At 35.9% G+C, this 23,607-nt stretch overlaps 1 protein-coding gene across 1 annotated transcript in view; it reads right to left on the bottom strand.

Annotated features, from left to right (window-relative positions):
• The window catches only part of LOC149802790 (neuronal acetylcholine receptor subunit alpha-6-like), a 49,555-nt gene extending 27,417 nt beyond the window's left edge, over positions 1 to 22,138 (bottom strand). Inside the window, exons 1-2 of the mRNA XM_089952223.1 lie at positions 21,812 to 22,138; positions 3,839 to 3,959 (exon numbers count right to left, since the gene is read on the bottom strand). Coding sequence (XP_089808349.1) covers positions 3,839 to 3,914 — 76 coding nt within the window. The 5' untranslated portion in view covers positions 3,915 to 3,959; positions 21,812 to 22,138. The remainder of the gene's footprint in view (positions 1 to 3,838; positions 3,960 to 21,811) is intronic.
• Positions 22,139 to 23,607: the final 1,469 nt, after the last annotated feature.

Below are 23,607 nucleotides of genomic sequence, written 5' to 3'. Positions count from 1 at the left end.
TTGATCACTGAAACTCTTTCTTCTCATGAATCAGTCCTCTTATACCATTCAGGTACCAGTGCTTGAAACACTTGTGACATAACCGATGCAATTGTTCTTTGCATTTCACTTGTATTTTGACCAGCTCTCGGTAAATGCGTTCTCTCAACTCCGCAGGCAAACCATTCAAGTTTTCTTGTAAGGTATTCATGATCATATCAGTCGTATTTATACCCAAGTTAGGGGGTCACTTCGAATTGTCCTTATGTTATTTAAAATCTTCTCCTAGAGCGAAAGTAATGAAAATACTGAGTTTTTTCTGACCACTGCCATTCAGGATAACAGTCAAGAATGTTAATAAAATATTCTGATGTAAATGATCTAAATCAGAATAATATGATGAACGCACACTTTATCCACAGATATTTGACTCGTTTGTTGACTTCTTTTGCTTTTCTCTTGTGAATTTCTAGACACAAAAAGTTCTAGTCACCAATTGAGATTTTGCTCTGACGTGTCCCTGCCCAACTTCCTTGTAGATCTTCTCTTGCAGTCGTTTGGTAATCCTAGAATAGTTCTTTTAAATGGGGTTTAATTACTTGTCTCGGTGTTGTCCAAATTTTGACTCCTAGACAAGCTCATTTCTTATACAACATGATATGCCACATCAATTAGTACGTCCCACTAAAGTTAGGTAGTGACAATTCGGAGACAATCGAGCATGTTCCAGGTTAACCGGATCTTTCTGCTCCCATTGGTGAAGTGACACACTGCAACTGAAGCACTTGACTCTATCCGCTTCGCCCGTGTAGAAAAATCCAGTTCTGGGTAATTCTTCCGGGGTAGATCCTCCCATATATTTAGGCCATTTTCCTTGGAACGTTTGATAACAACATTCAAGTCATAGTTTTCGGGCAAACGCACAGGGTAAGAATATTCGTCATTCCAGGTTAATTTCGATCAGGACAGGGGGAAATCGACAGGAGTTTGCTCAGTTTCGGATGACATCCATATGGTGGTAGACGTTTGGTCTCATGTGTAGGTTAACAGTGACAATTAAAACCAGTAAAGAGTCCACAATAACGAGTGACATCGCTTTTGCATCCGAAAGGTTTGACACGCACATCATCCCTTTCCGTGGTAGGTGTAAGGTTAGTAATAGTAGTTATAGCAAAGTTCCCATGATGCCTTGCTGCATCGTTGAGGTCACAGCGTACGGCATCGCTCTCAACGCAAGGCACAGCATCGCACTACGCGTCAGAATCACCAAACTTAAATGATGTCTGTTTAAAAGGATTCATCTTTCTTGCTTGGTCTTGGAAGTTACAATTAACTATCGCTCTTGGACGTTGTCCCTTTTCATAATCTGACCAATATCGAGGTGTCCGTACGGCAAAGTGAAGTGACTGGGATGCCGCACTCGCTCCTGGTAAACAACTTCATACGGTTTTCCAATGGTCGACTGACAATTTGGTGAGTGGGTAAACGTACAATTTTGTGCGGTTCGTAGATGGTTACTTTGAAGTTTCTCTACGTGGTCTAAAGTAAAGCCTTCCTGCTCTCAGTTTTTCTCTTTTAGTTTATTTTGGTCTTCGGGAGTGTGGCACAAGGAAGGATAGCCGCTGACCTCTTGTTTCAGTTTCAAAAAGGCATCCACGTAGTCCTTCGTTCAGCAATGGTTGAGAGACCAAACATCCTGAGCATTTCGATCTACAATGCTTGTGTTGCTCTAGATTGTTACATAGTCTCATTTCTCACAGTAATACCTGTATCCCAAGAATGCGGTAATACTGGAAATGGCACCGAAATGTTCATCATGATGATAGACATGAATGTATTTTCCGTCTTTGAAATCTTTGCCTCGAAACTATAGAGGTTCTCGCACTTGTTGGGGGTGCCCTTTCAAGGTGTAGCGTGGAGCCAAGACGTCTTGCAATTTTTGCATTTCAGGAATGCCACAGCATGTGTCTTTGGATAGCCCGGCTTGCTGTAACAGGAGTTCTGCTTATCTTCGTTGTTTGGCACGATTCGATTTCTGAATAGTTTGCCACGCTCTTCTACCGTGTCGTTCTTATCGGCATACGTTCGTCCCCCCACGATGACACGGGCTAAACAAATCTGGTCTTGAGGGTTGTTAATTTCGACGAGGCTACGCTTGAATCTGCGAAGGTCGTCCACTAATAATACTTTTCTGCGTTGTTCGGTCCCTTTGGGGAGAGACTAGTGGGTCATGAACAGTGTTGCTTTTCCATTAGTGATGTGAATATTGTCGTTGAATTGTTGCACGTGTTGAATCTTGTCGATGACTTTGAAAGGTGTCCATTCTGCTGGGCTGCTAAACTCGATCCAAACGGGGGACTTCAGACTGCTGTGATGAATGGAAAGTCTCAAGCGATCGTCTTCTTTGGCTTCACATTGTCGTTTCTGTGTCGTCAACAAAGAATCCCACACCTAGGTGATGAAGACCTCTGCTTTCTCCACGACATGATGAGATCGTTTCATCTTGACTGCGAAAAGTCAAATGACTACGTTTCAAACGCCATGTGTCTCTTTATATCCATGTCAGACCGGCGTTTATATAAAAGGTGTGTGTCTTCCCTTTCAATATTCATTTTGCTCTCACACCAAGCAGAACGATGGAATAACCCACACATATTGAACTTCTGTTCCGATCTTTGCGAGGCGTCATAAGAAATTTTTCTTCAGACAAAGCGACGGACTATTCCCCCGTCTTTCAAGATAAAAGTCAAGATAATTGCTATATCTGTACGAAGGAAGGGCATTGATCTTCAAAAGTCCAGATACCTGTTACCATTGTCAAAAGAAAGGACATTGGTCCTCAGAATGCCCTTGGAAACAACAGTAGCAAGAGGAAGAGAGTGGATTAAAACAAGAAGAAGAAGAGGTAACATCCCCTAAGGAAGGTCCCAGACACGTGCAGAAAGAGAAAAAAGAGAAGAAAAAAATATGAGGAGAAACTGAGAACGAAGAGGAGGACAAACCTTGAAAGTGAAGAAACTTTAAAAAAATGAAAAACTGAACAAAGACACAGAAGTCAAAGAGCTTTTTAAAGTGTAGTAATGTGTTGTGAAATGGATTGTAAAATTTATGCCAGAATAGACCATGCAGAAAATGTAGTGTCTCTTGGTTTTATTTTTTTAGAATATGGACCTACACTCACGCACTCACACACGTACATCATGGGTAAAAAAAAGAGATTTTGAAATCTAATTGATTTTGGCAATTGAAATATTATCCCTTGTCGAGAGAAGTGAGTAGCCCTGAAAAGGACCGTTGGGTACATGTTTGTTTTTAAACAAAAATCTCAGAAACGTGGCCTAATCAGTTTTAACTGCCTTAAGCCTTTGCCACGACCAAGGCCTACCACTGGACTGGCTCCTGTCAATGATGATTTGGTAGAAATTACTAGGGGTGGTATCGCAGGTGTAGTAACAGGGGTGGGTTGTTTGGCTCCGGAAGGTCTTTTTCTCTTGGGTCATAATAAAGAAGTCTGATACATTTGTTTTAGACTCATTAACTCTGCTAAAATGTCTGTTGAGGCGGAGGGGGAGACCAAGCTAATATCAAACAGAGAGCGAGCGAGAGTCAATAGCAAGCTAACAGGAAGATTATGTCACGCTGCCTTGCTTACACCAAGTTGCTGTTATATATATATGTTTTGTGACTTTTACTTTCGACATTTAAATATACAATGCTGTTAAGACTATCTAAAAATTTTTTGCCACATTCGGGCTCTTCTTCGACGTTATCCTCATATCTCAGATCTGGATGCTAGAATGAAACAGTGATCCTTGTGTCTCACTAGCTGTTAGTGTTGACATTATACGTTAATTCATACATTTCCACGGGAGGATTAGGAGGAATAAGGCCACAAATTTCCAGTCTTCGGTCAAGTCCCACGTTCTTGAAGTCATCCTAATAAATTCAGCTGATTTTATCCACTTTAGTCTGTTCTGCCCCTAAAATGTAGCAAAATTGAGAACTACAATTGGTACACATATAAGTGCCAAGTTGAAACAAAAAAAAAGGACATTTAGAAATGCGTGTGTTTATTATTAAGTTAACCCATCCAGCAGCAGAGAGGGCGAACAGACCTTTTGCTAGAACGTCATTTTAAACAAAATAAGGCTTCCTACGGAAACGAAAAAAATAAGATCACTAACGCTAAACCAAAGCCTCTAACGTACCGTGAGTTTCTCTCCCAAAGTCTCTCTCCAATAGTATCTCTGGCGGGTTTAGTTTTCAGTTACTTTATCGCTGTCGTATGTGTTTTTCTAACAATTTTATACCTGTTTTTGTTTACCCACCGCAGGTCTCATTGAGGTGGCGCCCTCTCTGCTGATATAATTATCAGCCAAATATTTTATCAAGACCTCTTGTTCTGGGATCGTGTAAATGTTTTGTTATAAATCCGTTTGGAGCTGATTGTGTTTTTGAAAAGAAGGTTCAAACTTAATCATGTCCATATCCCCACTACACCAAGTCTGGTGCATATTTTGCAGAGTTTGTGTATCAACTCCATTAAATACAACTAAAATATTACAGTTATCTCTCATCACTTTAGGTATTTGTATATATCGTTGAGTAACATAAATTACATAATTATTTTTGTGCCTACCTCGAGAAGATATTCTAGGTGGATTTGATTGCTTGTCCAGCATTACTTCGTCGTATACTACGAGATTATTAATAATTCCATATAATTCATCTACGGACGGTGCTTCAACAATATCGGTGATAAAATTAATAATGTCAGCACGATCTTCATTTAACAATTTAGCATTTTCATTAAAGTCTTTTAGTATATCGTAGCATATCTGATCATCAACTGATGGTGCAACTAAAAATAACTTGTCCAACTTTAACCATCTTATTAGAAGATTAAGCAGTAATTGTGTTACACCTGGTCCTGAAGTGCCCATAATAACCATTTTGATGGAATTCGGGAATGCTGAGATATGTTTTACTGTCTCTAGCTTTGGTGTCCCTGAGAAAACAATTACATCCGTATTATAAATATGCATACATCTTAATTGCTTATCACTGATTTAGCCATGGCTACAACCAAAAAAAAAAAAAAATGGGAAAAGAGCATATGGTGGAAAATGTGCAATATGTAACAGATTTTGTTTTTCGTTTTTACCTGAAATTCAACGTAAGGTTGGTGGTGATATTGCTACATTAATGTCAAGATTTCCAGGAACTTCATGGGCTAAATAAGTAATCGAAAACCAACTTCCAGGATATAATTATTGCGGTGCTGGAACCCACTTGATATTTGACTTGACGAAAGAGATCAACCAAAACCTAGAGAGTATCCAGTAAATGCTATTGATCAAACATGTCGCGTTCACGACGTAGCGTATAAAAATAAACATTTACAACAACGACATATTGCAGATGTGAAGTTGATTCATTTGTTAAATTCTATAAAAAATACAAATATCAGAGAATCATTAGCTAATTATTTGGTAAGATCCGCGATGAAAGGTAAACTAGTATTAGAAGCCGGTAATTTATCAACCTATTATTGAAATAATGGAATCAATTTATTATAGCCCAAGGGGATATTGGAATGCTAGAGCAGCTATTAGTGAACTCGCTGATGAAGCAAATGTTCCACGTTCTGCTGCTGAAAAACGGTTAGCACGACAGGCAATAATGCAAATACATCTACCACCGCCTAAAGAAATTCAGCATGCACATTTTGATGTCAGCACTCCTAATGAAGTTCATCAAGCAGATATAAAAAAATACCACACGATACTATCACAATTGTTAGACGTCAATTAACATACAAATACGCGTTGACTGTCATTGACGTTGCAGGTATATATAAAGAAGCAGAACCACTATCAAGTAAAACAGCTGCTGAAAATGCATCTGCTTTTGAACGAATTTTTTTTCAAGGAGGACCCTTGCTATGGCCATAACTATTACAAGTTGATCTTGGCAAAGAATTTATTGGTGTAGTATCATCTCTGATGAAAAACATATTGTCTTAATCAGACGAGTACATACTGCAAAACATCATGATCAGGCAATTGTTGAACGATATGAGCGAACACTTTCTGAGCGGTTATTTGGAAATGAAATAATTCAGAAAGGTACGAGATCTCGCGAATGGGTTGCTAGATTACCAAGTGCAATAGTTGCAATAAATAATGAAATTACATCCTGCAACTGCCATGAAACCTCTTAATACGATTACAAAAAATGCATATACCAATACAACGACATGAATTTTCAAAACAACCAGTATTAGGTAATGTTACTGTAAGATTTTTATATGAACCCGGTGAACTTGAAGGCGGTAAAAAGAGCAATTGATCCAATTTGGAGTATTACAACACATAAAATATCTAGCGTGGTAAGATCCACGGATTTTTTTTTTGTCACACTGCTTATAACTATTTTTTTCTTCTCATTATATCATTGTCAATAACATCGACAACAACAACTTTGTTGTCGCCAGTGGTTTCTGTAAAGTATTTGACCATTCTCCGCAGCTGAGATATTTTTCTAACTCTAGACAGCGCGAGGTAAACTAAATTCGACCATTCGATACGATCATCGACAATCCAAACATTTGTATCAGAGATGGTTAATCCTTGTGATGAATGAATCGTCATTGCGTATCCTAGCTTCCGTGGAGTTTTGTCCATAGATAACGCGCCCTCAACAACACTGACATCAACTCAACCAATATCATTTAACACAAGATTTTGTTTATCTGACGATCCTGGTATATCAACGTGAATGTGGAGACAATCCAACAAAAGGCGGTGGTTGACCATGATCTCCACACATCACCACCGCTGTAGTTTTTGTCAACAACCAATCAAGATATGTTATTAATGTTTCTAACAACACTGTACATATTTCATCCCAAACGACAATCGTTGGATAATATTTCTCTCCCGTTCGTTCAGAGGTCCATTTATCTCCTTTCCACCGAAAATTTTTTGGATAAATTCATTATTTAATATTTCGTTCTCTCATTTCTCTTGCGAGTCTGTGTGTAAGGGTTAAAATGACCATATCAAAATTCCGCAATAGTTTAATCACACGAATTGTTTTAGCAGAACATACAGGACCATTAAGATAAACTGTTTTATGTATAGCTACAGGATCATACACTGACGGTGCTGATGACAATTTTGATATCTGATTATTTTTGTGATAAATATATTTGATTTCAACGTCGTCGGATTCCGAATAATCGAGTACATTTTCTTCTTTTATTTTCCATGCGCCCCATGATGCATAAGTGCCGATATTTAATTTTTCCAACAATCCTTAATATTTTTGTATTGATATAAAACGAATCTGTAGCAACTATGACAGCAAACTTAAAAACTCTATTTATCATCGATAATAGATTTATCGAAACGTACGCGAGCATTGAAAATGTTAAACTGCGGAATCTCACAATCAATATTAACCACAATTGTACCTAATTTATTTCCGTCCGATAGGTTAGCATGCTTTCGACTTATAAACGTATTTATTTTTGCAGTTTCGCAATTATAAAATCTAACTCATCATCGCCTATAATCAATCTTGTACAATATCCTTTATGATCATATGATCCTCCTTGGGTGAATTTACCGATTATTTTTCTGCCGAGATCTTTTGCGCTTTTATTTACATAATCGGTTATATCAGGATTTTTATCATTAGAATATTTCTTTTGTTGTGGTAACGAAACTTCTTTCTGCGGACGATATGATATAATTGCTTCACTTACTGTCAGAAATATCAGTATTTTTACATCGAGCATATACCGTGATATTACTGTTGGTGCCAATGTTTTTTCTGAAAAATGTTTGCCAAACCAGATATAAAAAATCGGATAAGATCTTTGGCAAACTTAAATGGTTCGAGACAAGTAAATTCAGTAAGGTCAACATCTGCTAATGGTCCATTTATCGATTCTCTTGTCATTTCGTGCGTGGGATGACCAAATCGCTCAAAATACATAGAACACTCTCCCATACCAATAAAACGTCCGGGATAAAATGCAATAATATCAACCGAGATAACAGATTTATGATCGTATTTACTATTCCACAATCCACCGTGTCCGTATTCGACACAAATGGATATTATATCATTAAGAAAATCAAATCGAGTTGGTTTCTATGAATTTTTTTCTCTTGCAAATTGAGCTGCAACTGACGGAACTGTAAAACAATTGCTGAGTAATTGTTCAGCATCATCGGTATATTTTAATGCAAGATTTTTCATTTCTTCGTGGAGACATTCTGTGCGACAAATAACGTAATTAGGTCGTACAAACTGATCATATTTTCCATCATTAGATCATTGAAATAACCATACTGATACAGGATCGTTTTTACTTATATCATTAATAAAATCAAATATATCATCATTATAAAATTTAACAGTTCGATATCGTGGAAATATTGTTTTTGCATTAGTCCACCCATGCACATTATGATCAATAATTTAAATCGAAGCTCCTTTCGATTTATACTTTGACTGGTACAAAATCTCTCCGGTTAACGTTTTAATGTTTTGGGAATGTAAGTTTCCTTCCAAGCTCAGATACATCTTTGACAGACGCTCCAGTATCCTTAAATATTTCTCCCCACTCATTTATTATTTTATGTTTTTCATCCGTTAGACCTTTTCCACGAGTCGAAATGATAAAGTCTTCGGTTATTCGTTCGGCTACGCAATTTAATTTTGAAAATTTCATTTGTTTTAGATTATTAACGCTGGGTTTATCCTTTATCGGATATAATGCGTAGATAACCACGGTTACATGATACGCTCTTTAATAATACGGTTTGTCAATACCAGTCAGTATTCCTGGTTTGGAAGTTTTACTTAATACGGCGATTTTTTCACTATGAAGGACATGATCATATTTGTCACGGATAATCCAAGCATTATTGTCTGTTTCTGCTAATAGAACAAATTTTATTTTAAAAAGATATTTTCGATTGTCGAGATAATTAATGATCGTTGCCGCTTGTTTGTCGTTCATAGTAGCATCGACACCTTTGTCATTGCGTATGATTTTGAACGTTGACCACACATGAGATGCGCCATCTTTGCGAATTTCTTTCTTGGCGATATGAATTTTATTAATTAAACTTTTATTCGTCGGACCAACCAGAGATTTTATCGGTAAGTCTGAGGATAGCAAGGGCGGTGTCGTCTGCGAATAGAAGTTATCTAATAAGTTTTTCGAAGGTCTTGGTGTGGGCATGAAGTCGCCTTAAGTTGAAGATGATGCCATCAGTCCGAAATCGGATATAGATGCCATCTTCGTAAACAAGGTTTTCTGTTGCTTTTTGGAGCATCATACTGAAGAAGATACAGAACAGTGTGGGGGCTAAAACGCAGCCATGTTTCACGCCATTTGCAGAAGGTCTGTGACAGGTCGGTACTGTTTCTGACCTGATCAAGCTGGTCTTCATGTAGTTGGATGACCATGGTACGCAATTTAGGAGGACTGCCGAGCTTTTCTGCGGACATCATTTACAAAGCGTGCGTATGAAAGTCTAGGACCAAAACTGTGTCTGAAGTGTGGTGTTGGAGTTAGAGGAGAAAAGCGACTGTGTGTGCAATGTGGTAGTAAAAAATACAGAGAGCTCAAAAGATATTATGATACAAAATAATGACAGTGATAAGGTTATAAAAAGTGTAGAAGATTATCTCGCTAGATTTTCAAAGTAATGATTTAAACAAATAATCAATTAAACAAATGATATTATAAGTTAATAAACCATAACTTTGTGAAATATCCTATCATAACGAATTACGAAGCTTCTTGTGATGGTGTAATCAGGCACTGTCGACGAAAAAGACCTTTCGTCGGCAATGTTAATAATTTTGGTTATCTAAGATTTACTGTTGCGAAGAAAAGTATTTCTGCCATAATTTTATTTACGAATGTTTCAAGGGATTAATCAAAGACGGTTTTGTAATCGATCATATTGATTCAAATTACAAAAATAACTCTTTGATTAATTTGCAAGATGTCGCTCAGCGCCAAAATTGCAGATTTGGAAATACTGTATGTAATGACAAGAGTGCAAGATCAGTTGTATCCGTAAATATAGAGACTGGCGAAGAAATAATGTTTCAATTGACATATGCAGCTGGTAAATATTTCGATATTTGTTTTGCTTCAATCCATTCTGTCACTGAAGTATAAAACTCTGTTTTCTCTAAGAAATGTAAACAAAAGATAACTTTTCATTATTGTTGAAGAGAGACTTCTCTCTCTCTCTCTCTCTCTCTCTACGGAAGAGTTAATTAAGCAGTTATCTTGATTATATTTACTAAATATTAGTAATTAATTTATTGTTATGTCATCATTCAGTAATTAATTAATCATGATACAACCGCCAATTTATCATTCTAAACTCATTTATGATGACCGGTTTTCGGTAGGATACTAAAAATCCATCGTGCAAGGGCTTGCAGACGAAAATAAAGGTTTCAAGATGGAAAGTATGGAAATGAGCTCATACCCCCCTTTTTATATACTACTCTTCTACATTTCTTTAAGTCAGTGACCTGAAGGAAGAAAGATAACTGCAGCATATGTTTGTCCGTAAATCGTAATTAATTTTTGTCATCGTAATTAATTAATTAACCATCTATGTTATAATTAATATAACGCATTCAAGAAAATGTTTCACTTACCTCTTCTCACTCTCGAATTCAGCTCCAGTCTGACTGGGGATAGAGAAATTCTGGTTTGCTTTTATAGTCAAACATTTTGGGAAACCCATAATTCTAGAACACTCCAGAATGACTTAATCATATGATTTACTAGAATGTTCTAGAATTATGGGTTTTTCCAAATGGTGGATATATACTATCAGCCGAATATCGATTGATTAAGACAATCCATGAAATTATGTTACAATCTTTATCAACAGTGAAAAATATAGAAGTGGAAAAATTCGTCCCTTTTCGATCGCAATTGAGAACATTAGATCAAAACATATGACGAATACGAAACAAAAAAGATTATAAATACACGCTCAAGACAACTGAAAAAATGATATCAGATCGTGAAAGCGAAAACACTTTTACTCTAAAAGTACGAGTAAAAGTGAAAGTAGCGATGAAAATGGGAAGTGATTAGCAAGAACCAGTAAAAAAATATTCTGTTTTATTTATTTTTTATTTTTTAAAATATATCAAATCAGATTTTTTTAAAATTCAGAATTAGACAATATTTCTTTAAGTTGAACAAATTTAATGCAGGAATGTGCATAATTCAGAATCTGATCTCTGTCACACGTGATCATATAAATATGTTCTCGCCGCAGTTGATTTAATTGTTCCTGCGGAAATAAAAAGTCTTCGTTGCCGTATTCATCAATAACTTTATCAACACTAAATTGTTCTGTGTTGACTGGAGCCTGTATCATTATTGTTCTGATGGCTATTTTAAGTACCTCCTTGTCATGTATGAAACCTCTCACATGTTGGTACATTATATAACATGCCTCTTGATTTCATTAATTGTAAAACACTCTGCAAAAGTATCTTCATGAGAAATAAATCTACGGACAATACTTTTATCATAATAATTTTTTATTTTTCTAAAATATTTTAGTTCTCTCTGAACTTTATTTTAAAACTGTTTTAATGAAAGTAGTCAAGATTCATCGTTTTTACACCCATTTTAGACATTTTTATCGAGGAAAATCTATCAGATTTCGCAATTCAGAATAAAACAATTCTGTTTTCACGCTGAGGTTGAAAAGCGTCAAGATTTGACATACATATTTATATTCAAATGTTCATTTCTTAAGTCAATTAAGCGTCCGGATTGTTCAGTAAGTTTGAAATTTATTCTTGATAATAACGGATAATGACACAACGTAGATAAAAAGATGGATTAATAGGTTCTTGCACAATCAAATATCCAGGAGGTACTTGCGGTGTAAAAGTATACGGAATATATCCTTGCTGAGATTGATTTGGTTTTTCAAGATCTTTTTGAAACCTGCCATTAATTACATCGCATACAAGATTGACTGCAGTAGTTGAAGTTATATTAACGATTCCTGGTGAAATATGAAGGCTGACACCGTACGGATTATTGTTATGTTTGAGAACAGTTTGAGGTGGGGCTATTTTTCTCCATGACTCGAGTATTTTGGGAAAGTTTTCGTTGATAAGATCGTTGATTTCTTTAGTTCGTCGGTATTAAATCCAGGAAGTAAAATTTGTGGTATGTCTTCTTCAGCAATTGTTTAATGATCAATGAATAGTTGTTTTAGTAGCACCTTTTTATCTGAATCTATTTCTAAAGCTGTCGTCTATAGTAGACATATCATCTTCGAGAATCACTTCTTCAACAATAACTTTATTGGCAAACTCGAGATCTGATACAACCTGGTTTAAATGTTATATCGGTTCAATGATCTGCTGAATCATGTCACTGTTGTAATATTATATGATGCCTGAAATTACATTTCGTAAATCTATAAGTAATTAAAGTGTTCGGACTTAATTTCATTAGGAAAACCGTTAATAAATTCTTATTCAATATATCTTTCTCCACTAGGATATTTTAAACTATATATAGTTATTTTCATTCTAGGAAGTGTTGTGCCGTCGGATGCTGTAAAATAACCTTTTTAACGATTTACAGTTATATATATATATATATATATATATATATATATATATATATATATATATATATATATATATATATATGCCCACGGATATTATTTTCGATATTCTAGAAGTTTCATAAAAAATTATGTCTGTATTAAAATCATCTCGTTTCGGTTCTAGCGGTCCTTGCTATTCTGGAATAATTTCAGGCCCACCTAAAATTATTTGATTGACGATTGATAAATATCTACAACGTAATCTTGCGAATCTACTCAATCACAGCCGATAATATTGTTCGTGAACTGTTCTAGATATTTTAGCTTCTCTTATAGATTTTATTCTGCACTGAACTCATCAGTGATTTGTTCAATCTGGTAAATACCTGTAGGAACAAAAACAACTAACCAGTCTGCTGTTCCACCATCCTTAGTTTTATTTGCAAATACAAACTAATTATTCGCCTGTTATCCACAAAATTATTTTGATCTCATATTTGGCCAACTGTAATATATTCGTAATTGTGCTAGTGCGATTTATTTCACTGGAATTGCAGTTGGAAAGTTAACACTAAATTCTGGATTAATTTTAGCTTACCGATATCATTGTTGTTTCTGACGGAGTTGTGTTCGTTACGATTTGTTGAATTAGCTCGCATAGCGATGTAAGTGGAGTTGACAACGTTATTTAAATCCTGATTTTCTAAATCACTCACAGTCATTGCTTCTTTTTAGATATTAACCATCCCCGTAAACTCCCAATCTGATATTTTTCCATCACTAAGGCTCGTCAATAATAACGCGGATAATTTGGAATATGCTAAAGTCGCTGTGTGTACTTTTATTATATAATCATGTAATTAGCATTTGTGCACGTACATATTGTCTTTTGGACAACTTTGAGAATACAGGCAAACGTTGTTGCAGTTTAAATACAAATTGTTACAACTACTGGTGCCATCATTTTTATAGTTGATAATAATACATCAGCTCCAGCAATAACAGCAGACGCTAAATAAACAATTATATCGATGTCTGCGATATTTCTTTGCTTTCACTATATACTCGTCAAAGATATATTTCAATTTTGTTTGTCATACACGTGTTTGGCTATATATGCATATATATATATATATATATATATATATATATATATATATATATATATATATATATATATATATATATATATATATATATATATATATATCCAATGTGGGTATGTGAGAAAGCTTGCCAGTAGCTTCTCGTGGGTCGATGGTTCTTTCCGGGGCTTTCCCAGGTTCTTCCTCCACCATTAATACTGGCCGCCATGTATAGCCTATCGTGTGCTGAAAATGGCGTTAAACCCCACAACAACAGCAACAATAACAATATATATATATATATATATATATATATATATATATATATATATATATATATATATATATATATATATATATATAATGTTGCGCTGCTACATCACGTTGAACGTAGATAGGAAGGCTTATTATGTTTTATTTAGTAATCAACTGAGGTGTTTCAGCCACAAATTCCACACACCACCAGTAAGACGTTGCGGTTAATTTCTTAGCAGCTAAGCTGATTCCAGAATAAATATATTTCGTTCCCTTTATTTAATATGATAGACACAACTCCAGAAAAGCTATTGGTTGAATGACAACAATGATAGGTAGTAAATATTTAAAATTTTGCAGCGCTGAACACGGACAGCCTGTACACACCAATGACTTCTGGGGTATGTTTTATAGTGTTATTTACCTGTGATCATGTTGAGAATCCTGATGACACTGTATATACTATGTTGGTAATCTGCCCGTTGAGATTTTAATTGGATTATTTCTTTTAACCATATCAAGAATCCCACTTATAACATCTTCTAGTTTTTGTCTAATCGTTTTGTTTCTGATATAACTGTTTCAATTTCACCAATATTAACGAGTTTTACGTGCAAAGTCAACGGACCTCCAAAGAAATCATCTGTGATTTCATTAAGCTTTTGAAAGTTTCTACGAAGTCTTGTAAACGTGCTAACGTGAGCGCCATACTCAGCTCGTAGCGTGAATAATTTAGTATATACTGTATTATAGTTATTGTCTACATATTTTTTGTTGCGTCGTCTTCATCAGATGTTGGATCTCTTAAAACAACTATTTTATTTCCGTTCATGCTGAGTTCGCCCGTCATTGTATCACCGTTGTTCCGTAAACGATTAGCAACGCTTCTTGCAATTTCATTTCTAATAGTTGCGAATGATATATTTGTGTCTCTTTTGTCTACTGTCGTCAGTAAATACTGGAACGTTATCCGTATTAGCACCATGAGCTCTACGAACTATATCATTCCAATTGATGTTGCTTGTCTTTAAAACATGGTATGTATCCTGAAAAATAACCACCTTATCTCGATCAACTCCAGAGAGTGTCATACTATCGGCAAGTTCATCTTTCGTTGCGTAATTTAAAAAATCAATGTCATCTTGTTTTCTTTCTTGCCCTTCATGGTACCGTTAAGAGAAGATCTTCCGTAAATATCAGCCATTATATTTTAAGATCTGTTGAAAACGGCGAGGTTACATGTATACTCGTGCACGACTTTATGAGAAAGTAATGTTGACTTTGATATAGCATTGAGCACATTAATTACTTCAGGACCACATATTGACGGATCAGTTAGTGTTTGTGTTGGTAATGTTGAATACCAAATTGGAATGTTTCTAGCGTATTTTACAAATTCTATTGGCGGAGGAAGCCCGTATGAATCAAAATAAATAGAACCACGTGGACCAAATGCGTATGCAACCCATTGAGTTCCTGGACCAGAACTGTTATCAAGAATATTAATTCATGTTTCAAAATTGTTTGGTTGTTTTGGTAACTGATCACGCATAAAAACACCTCTGAAATTTGTTATATTTAATGTTTTAGCAGCATCAAGTAAATTAAAGTTAGACATTGGACGGATTAACGAAGTGTTCCTGGAAGTTTCAGAGCTTTCCCGTACCGATAAGGAGTTTCTGACAATCTTAGACCCCTTCCCTTTTTATATCCCTGTCCTGTTGCTTTTTTTAATGCGATTCCAGCGGTGGTTCCAACAGTACCAAGTGCATCTGATTTTGCTACAGCTAGGGCTGCTGCGGCTATTCACGCTGATATAGCTGAAAGAAGTGGAATATACCACCTATTTTAATTGTGTCTTTAATGGAACTCGGAGAAAGATGAAGTTGAACTCCGGTTTTTGATTCTAAAGCCTTATTAAAATGTTTAAGTTGAGTCTAGGTTAATGATAATTTGTTTGGACCACCACTAGAAATTCGATCCTTTTTTAGTGATAATTTGGTTTCGATTGTAATTTTTTCACCTGACCGGAAGTCAGAGTAACATTAACGTGACTATACGACATTTTATAATATGATAAGTGATTTAATTACATGTTTTCTACTGGTGCGTCAACAACTCGCATTCGTCCATCAGCACCTTCAAGTAACATTGATTTATCTGAAAGAATAACTGCAATCGCTCAGTAATTACCACCAGCGGGTATTACGTTTACTCGAGCTCGAAAGTGAATAACAACAACAGATTGTCTAGATAAATCAAGAAGTTCCAATGGAAAGTAATAGATCGGATACAGAGTTGTAAAATCTAGTTGTGATATTTGCAAACCAGTATCGATATCATGATCACATCCCATAAATGTCATCAAACGATGATATGCACGTGCTACATAATTTTGATCAAAATTTAACAATATATCTTCAAATGTTTCTTCATGTCTATTTTTTCTTAAAGAAATTTCACCAACTCCAGGTTTGTCAAATATCATATGACTACGCATTTGCGAATTTACTCGTGCAGTATCTTGGAAAGCAAAAGATATATGCCGTAGTGCAGTAACACCTTGCTGAGATGCTATGTGCCATGTAAATAAACTATTAACAGTTGTTATTGTTGTTGTTGGGTTTAACGCTATTTTCAGCACACGATAGGCTATACATGGCGGCCAGTATTAATGGTGGAGGAAGAACCCGGAAAAACCCCGGAAAGAACCACCGACTCACGAGAAGCTACTGGCAAGCTTTCTCACATACCCACATTGGCTGAATCCGAGACTCGATCCGGCGCAGACAGAGGTGAGATGGCAGTGATCCGTAACGGAGAGCACTTTAGACCACTCAGTCACTCGGGGGCCCTCCGTTAACAGCACTTTGAACACCATCTATAGTGTTACTGTCAACCATGATAATAATGATTTACCGCCTTCATCCATAAAAGAAAGTAATTTTTGTTCTTCAGTAACTACTGGAGTCATTACTGGCATCCACAGCGAAAGTTTTGTCAGTATTACTTTTCCATGAAGTGCTGCGGTTCAGCTCATAGAGCATGCCAGATAGCATCGTCATCAGTAGCCTTTCCTACAAGTACAACTGTATGTTTATCTCCGAAAATAACCTTTCCAACATTCCTGCAAAATCCAAAAATATGTGACAGCGGAATTGCACATGAAAATCTACCATCATCTTTCAGCATTGATCGCCGTGAATTAAATCCAAAGTTGAAATTTATGTTCATTGATACTACTATGGGTGTTTCTGCAGTTCCTGCAGCGTTTCTTACGTTACCTGTAGTTATGTTAATATATTCAGGATGATCAGAGTATCCTTTGCAAACATCAATGTTGGGCCAGCTGATCTTGTGTAACCATCATAATATCTTGCTAAAAATATTATCGTTGTAGCAACGTCAACATCTTTCTGAATTGATTCGATATTTCTTCCATCAATCATGTACGTAGCACTTTCTAATAATGCCATAACACCATTATTAACAAAACCGATTTTACCGTTATCTCCGTATACAGTATTATCAACTTTCAGAATTTCAACTTCTACTTCAATAAATGCTTCAGCGGGTAAGAAATATCTGCTTACATCTTGACCTTGTAATTCGATTCTTCCACGCTGATTTGGTTGTCTTGCATCATAAGAATACAATTGATAATCACGAATAGATTCATCATTGAGAACTGGTGCGTCCATATCGAACGCTGGATCGGATATACGTTTAAACATCTTATTATAATTGTTATCGTCTAACTCGAAGACCACTACCTGCTATCAGACTGAAGTTATATTTATTTCTGCTTCACCAGCCAACTCTGATAGTTTTTTATTTGCGGCTTTATTTATTATTTTACTGACATTTGCAGGCATAACTTCAGTGCTAGGTAATTTTACTGGTTGTGTTTATTTTTGTACTAATTTAACTCGTCTATCCTTGATTGTCGAGAACGCTTTACCGGCAAGATTACCAATAGCGCCGATGACTTTATCACGAACATCCTCAATAGCCTTCATTCCTAGTTTTGCAATCGGTATTGCTTTTGGGGCTATCCTTCTAAATAAACCTTGAACAACATCACCGAGTCCATCTCCGTAAGTTGCTCTCTAAGTTGGTAATCGTGAGTTTACTACCCTGATCATTATAGGTCCACGTTGTGCAATGTGTGCAATCAATTTTAAATTACATGATGATTAATTAGTTGTTTTTTAGTCGCCGTGATAATCATCAGCAATTTCATTAATGAGAGAATGATAAACATTGATATCCATAATACCGCCATTAAAAAATTTCGACAAATATCAGATATTTCATTAATGATTCCCGGCGAATTATTTCCAGCACGTTTTCCTCCAACCAAAATTTCTAGTCGTTCAATATTGTCAGGACCATTTCTTAATCCACTTCAGATTTTTGGTTCAGAGCTTCGCGTGTGTCTTTTTGACAATTCAACAAACATAGCTTCTTCTTCCTGTTGTTATTCTTCTTCTCGTTTTCTCACCTTATCACGAAATAATTGCTGAAAATCTCTATTATGTACAACACTAGAACCATATGAAACTAATCTTAAATTATCAATCCAATCATCTTTTGTTATAGATTGATGTTCAATTTTTAAATATCTATTTTTTCATCATATTTTGCAGCAATATCATAAACTTTTTCTGGATCTGCATTTGAAATAGCCATTATACTTTTATCTTTACATTTTATTTCAGCTTCTTTAAAATATTGAGGTTGTTTTTGTTGTTGTTGTGGAGTTTTAACGCCATTTTTCAGCACACGATAGGCTATACATGGCGGCCAGTATTAATGGTGGAGGAAGAACCCGGGAAAATACCAGAAAGAACCACCGACCCACGAGAAGCTACTGGCATGCTTTCTCACATACCCACATTGGCCGAATCCGAGACTCGAACCCACGCAGACAGAGGTGAGATGGCAGTGATCCGTAACGGAGAGCGCTGTAGACCACTCGGCCACTCGGGGCCCCGGTTGTTTTTGTTGTGGTATAGGATGTGATAGTGGTATTGGAGGAAATGGTTGTGGTTGAGGAAGTTGAGGAAGTTGTCGTCGAGGAGATTGTGGTTGATCTTTAGTTACAATTTGTTGTAATTGTTCAGGTTGTTTTTTTTTCTTAATTGTCTTTTAAATATTCGAAAATCAGAATCATCATCCCTGAGATTCTCTGAGATCATCTTGCCTAGTAGAGACGAGATACACACCTCTAATCCAATCATCTTCTGTAAAAGAATCAACATATTCATTCTCATATATCCAACCCTATTTTTATATTTTAAAGCGCTATCATAAACTTTATCCGGATCTGCATTTGCGATTTCTTTAAAACCCTTTTTTGTAAATTTATCTTGAAGAGAAGGAGATATAGGTTGTTCTTTTCGTTCTTCTCTAGCTTGCTTACTTCCCTTGTATAATCGAAATATCCAACTTTCCCAAGTGTCTTTTGAAACCGGTTTATCAGTACGTTCAGGCTTTAAAAATTTATCTCTATTACTAAGACTCGCAATAGCAAATTCAGCTAATTCTATTGGTATTTTCATTTTTCTTACTATACCAACAATGTCTTCATGAAATTTATCAAATAATTTAATCTTTTTTTTTTTGTTTTGGTTCTCCACTAACAGCACCTTCTACTTTAAGTTGAGCCAGTGGTTAAACGACTTGAAGATTCTCCAAAATATCTCTTGTTTGTTTCGTTCTTATTGCTATTTTTTCAGTTTGCTTAGCAGCTGGTTTCACTGCCGGACGAATACCTTCAGTAGCTTCTGCAACTCTTTCAGTAACTTTTGCAATAGGCTTAAATAATTTGTCTGTACCTTCTGCATATTCAACTCGTGATTCTTGACGTTCTTGAAGAGTTTGACTAAAATAATCCGGATCAAGTAAAAGCTTTGTCATTTCTTCTAATCCTTCTCGAGCTAATCTAGCAGTAAATATTTGTCAGCACTAGGTGTCATTATTGATATAATAATGATCTAATTATAGAAGCAGAGAGGGCGCCACCTCAGTGAAACGTCCGGTGGGTAAACGAACGAGCATACAAATTTAGAAAAACACTAACGACAAAAATAAAGTTAAAGAAACCAAACTAACCCCCAGAGAGACATTTGGAGAGAGACTTTGGGAGAGAAAATCTCGGTAAGTTAGAGGCTTTGGTGTAGTGTTAGTGACCTTATTTTTTTGTTTTCGTAAGAAACCTTATTTTTTCAATAAACGTTCTAGCAAAAGGTCTGTCCGCCCTCTGCGTTGCTCATCCATTCATTCATTTTAAAACATTCATCAATTTGTTAATCTGTCTCTTCTTTTCTCTTCTTCTATCTATCAATTGGAAGATAATGGCACACATATTAGTGTACTTACATATATATACACACACACATACATACATACATACATACATACATACATACATACATACATACATACAGTCTTCACTATATTGTATTCCCCATTACTTTTGTTTCAGAACCGCATCATGACATCAAGATTTCTTACCTCTGAGCCATTCCTACCATTTTCCTTTATATTCCGAAGACAACTAATCGATAACTACCGATTAAATTCCATGTGATACAAGCCAATACAAATAGCGAACGAAGAAAGTAAACAATCATACAGAGACAAATATTCTGCCACTATATCCACAAGGGGCGTTTAACTCCTTTCCATTCCACCCCGTACGGCCTAGCAAGATACAACGATTTCAAATGTATTTCCAGTGATGGTCTTATCTTATGGGGGCGGGTTGACGCAGGTAAGAAAGGGGTTTGTAGTACGGAAGCCTCAGAAACTCGTGAATTTTATGCATTTTCAGGCATAAATGTATCCATTTAGATGCAACGATAATTTCCAAAAGAAACCTTTCCGGTTGTTTCATGCTCACTATTAGCAGGCTTTTAAGTGAGAACGCGCACCGATTCGGCCCCCGTCTCTCTCCAACGCCACCCCATCTCTAGGGGCTTTGGAATAACGGCTCCATTTGGTCTGTTTTAAACCAGAACATGCCTTTATGTGTTTGTATGTGAGAGAGAGACGTGTAGCATGATGTCCCAGACAGTCACATTATCCTGACACCAGGCCGACCAGTCCTAACATTAACCTCTTAATGATGAGAGCCAAGCGAGGCAGCTGTTAGTACCATTTTTGTAAGTCTTTGGTATGACTCGGCCGGGGATCAAACCCACGACCTCCCGCATCCGAGGCGGACGCTCTAACCACTAGGCCACCGGAGCGGTATTTAGCTTTATTGCAGAGACGTAAGAGAGGGTTCTAAGTGAGACACTAAATGCACATAAATGTGAACCAAGCAGTCAGAATATAACCAGAATCAGCAGCATGGAAACGTTTGAATTTGGTCAGGGAACAGAAACAGTGTATTGATAAAAAAATATAAAAGCAACATTTTCTGTGCACACAATGTTATTAACCCTTTTAAAGTCACGGCAATCACAAAGTTTGAAAACCTCTTCATCCCATGTGCTTTAAGCTATTAAGAAATCCTAATGAAAAATACAGAATATATCTCGACTGAAAGACCTTAAAATGAACTGACGTAATCATTTAAGGAAGAGAAAAAGGGACCATCTTTGGTTCTTTTCCACGACTAAACCGCTTGTTGTCTTAGAATTTGCTAACCGCCCGATGAAGACATAGGCAAGAACGTCCAAACTAGATATATGAAGTCTAAACATTCACGACAAAGATGTTTCAAGATAAACACAATGTAAGCTTTTAACCTTGGAATCACGACAAATCATTTGACATAAAAATCACAAGACCATAAATATTGTATTGAAAATAATATTCAAATAATATATTTAAACATACCTAAACTGCTGAGTGATGATTCCTATACAACAAGGCACAGATGGGATCTCCATGTTATAGTTTGGACCGTCTATTACTGCTATCCCCTCAGTTGTCAGTCTATATTTATCTCAAACGATCGTGACCGCATGTACAATAAAGCCAAATCTCAGTTGCTAGCTCACCAAGTTTCGATGTTAAATCTTTGTATTTTGTGCAGAAATCTGAAATTACTGGAAACTTCACTGACTACGTAAAGACGTTGATCACGGGCACTTTGATTAGAAATATGTGTAAACATTACTTCTATCTAAGATCCGCTTCTTTAAGCGAGTCATCACTGGTAATAGTCACGTTATATTCGTTCCAACGAGCAATAACAATGTGACTAAATACTTACATGGTCCGCTGAATACGTCAGTATCTTGAAAAAGTTGAGAATAAAAAGTGCAGAACGACGATATGATTCATACCTATATTTTTAGTTGTCGTCTTCGGCAGTGCAGTCATGCGTTATGATGAGTACAGTGTTTGAAGGGCAGATTCGTTTGAAACATCTTCGTCTCCATCCGATGCGAATCGAATCACTTCGACACTGTGACACTAGCGTGCGAAGGGATAGGCCGATTTAGTTCCTATGGGTGCAGACCATGATCGTACATGGATATTCAGCGGGGTTTCACATAGAAAATACATGATGCATACTTAGCATGCATTCTTTTTAAATAACGAAGAGAGCAAGACAAGAAACTTATTTACTCCTTTTAATTGAAGTCTCAGGCCACAGGCATATGCCATGCCAAGGAAAATATCAGTGGTGACAAGTTGCGTTTTGAATATGTTGAAGATATAATAATTTTAGGATGCAAACAGCAAAACGTGTATTTGTAATATTTGGAAGAAAAATGATCAACACTGAATGTGAAAAATATTTTAATTTCAGTCGGACGAACAAATTTATTTTAATAGGTCTCTGTAAATAAACAAGCTACAAAAGTTGTTATATATTATATTTTCTTCCTACAGTTTAACACAAACGTCCTAGCCAACATTTATCTTAACTTTTGTTATTCACATCATATATTTACATTTTGTTTTCAAAACTTTTCTTTTTAAATGAATCATTGAATAATTTCTATTGCTAATATGGAAACTGAAAGGTATATGTCATTAAAAAAACTTATTTTGCTTGCTCTATTGGCATTTTGTTTTGCTGCTTCGAAGCTGCTATTTATTTTAGCAATTTTATCAGACAGTGTTACCAACAAAATCAATCGCTTTTTTCTTCTCCATTTAGATTTCCAGACGTTATTTTATTTTTCTTTGGGTAAGCGTCTTAAATGTTGTTTGAACCAAACTTGTATTACCATGTAAAGTGAGTAAAGTTTATTCTGAATTCTGAAATTGTCAGCGTACAGTAGAGCATGAACTAATAAAGTTAATCGGAGAAATATTTCGTGATGTGAATGTTCTCTTGCTTTTACCTTCGATGATTGTTATTTTTAAACATTTGAATTTAAAATATTTTTCGATTGATTACCACTATATCTGGCAAAATTTTATAATTAGCAGAACTAAATTGGTGTTCCGAAAAAAGACATCGCAAAGTGTTTCATCAAGATCAAGTTGTCGAGACTAAATAATATTTGCATTGGCTTAAAAGTCGATACCAACTGCAAACTTCACAGACCCAAATTTGCCGTAGCATAATGCGCCGGCAGATCTAGGTCAATGCAGTTTGTTAGTTGTAATCAGTGGACCAAACAAAATAGATCACGATCTGCCTAACGAGAGATTAATGCCTATCATGTGGAATC

The sequence above is a fragment of the Sinohyriopsis cumingii genome, chromosome 3, assembly GCF_028554795.1.
Source record: "Sinohyriopsis cumingii isolate HCF-2022 chromosome 3, ASM2855479v2, whole genome shotgun sequence".
NCBI lineage: Eukaryota > Metazoa > Mollusca > Bivalvia > Unionida > Unionidae > Sinohyriopsis > Sinohyriopsis cumingii.
The sequence above is the reverse complement of the archived record's forward strand: the minus strand, read 5'-3'. Positions and strand labels throughout refer to the sequence as shown.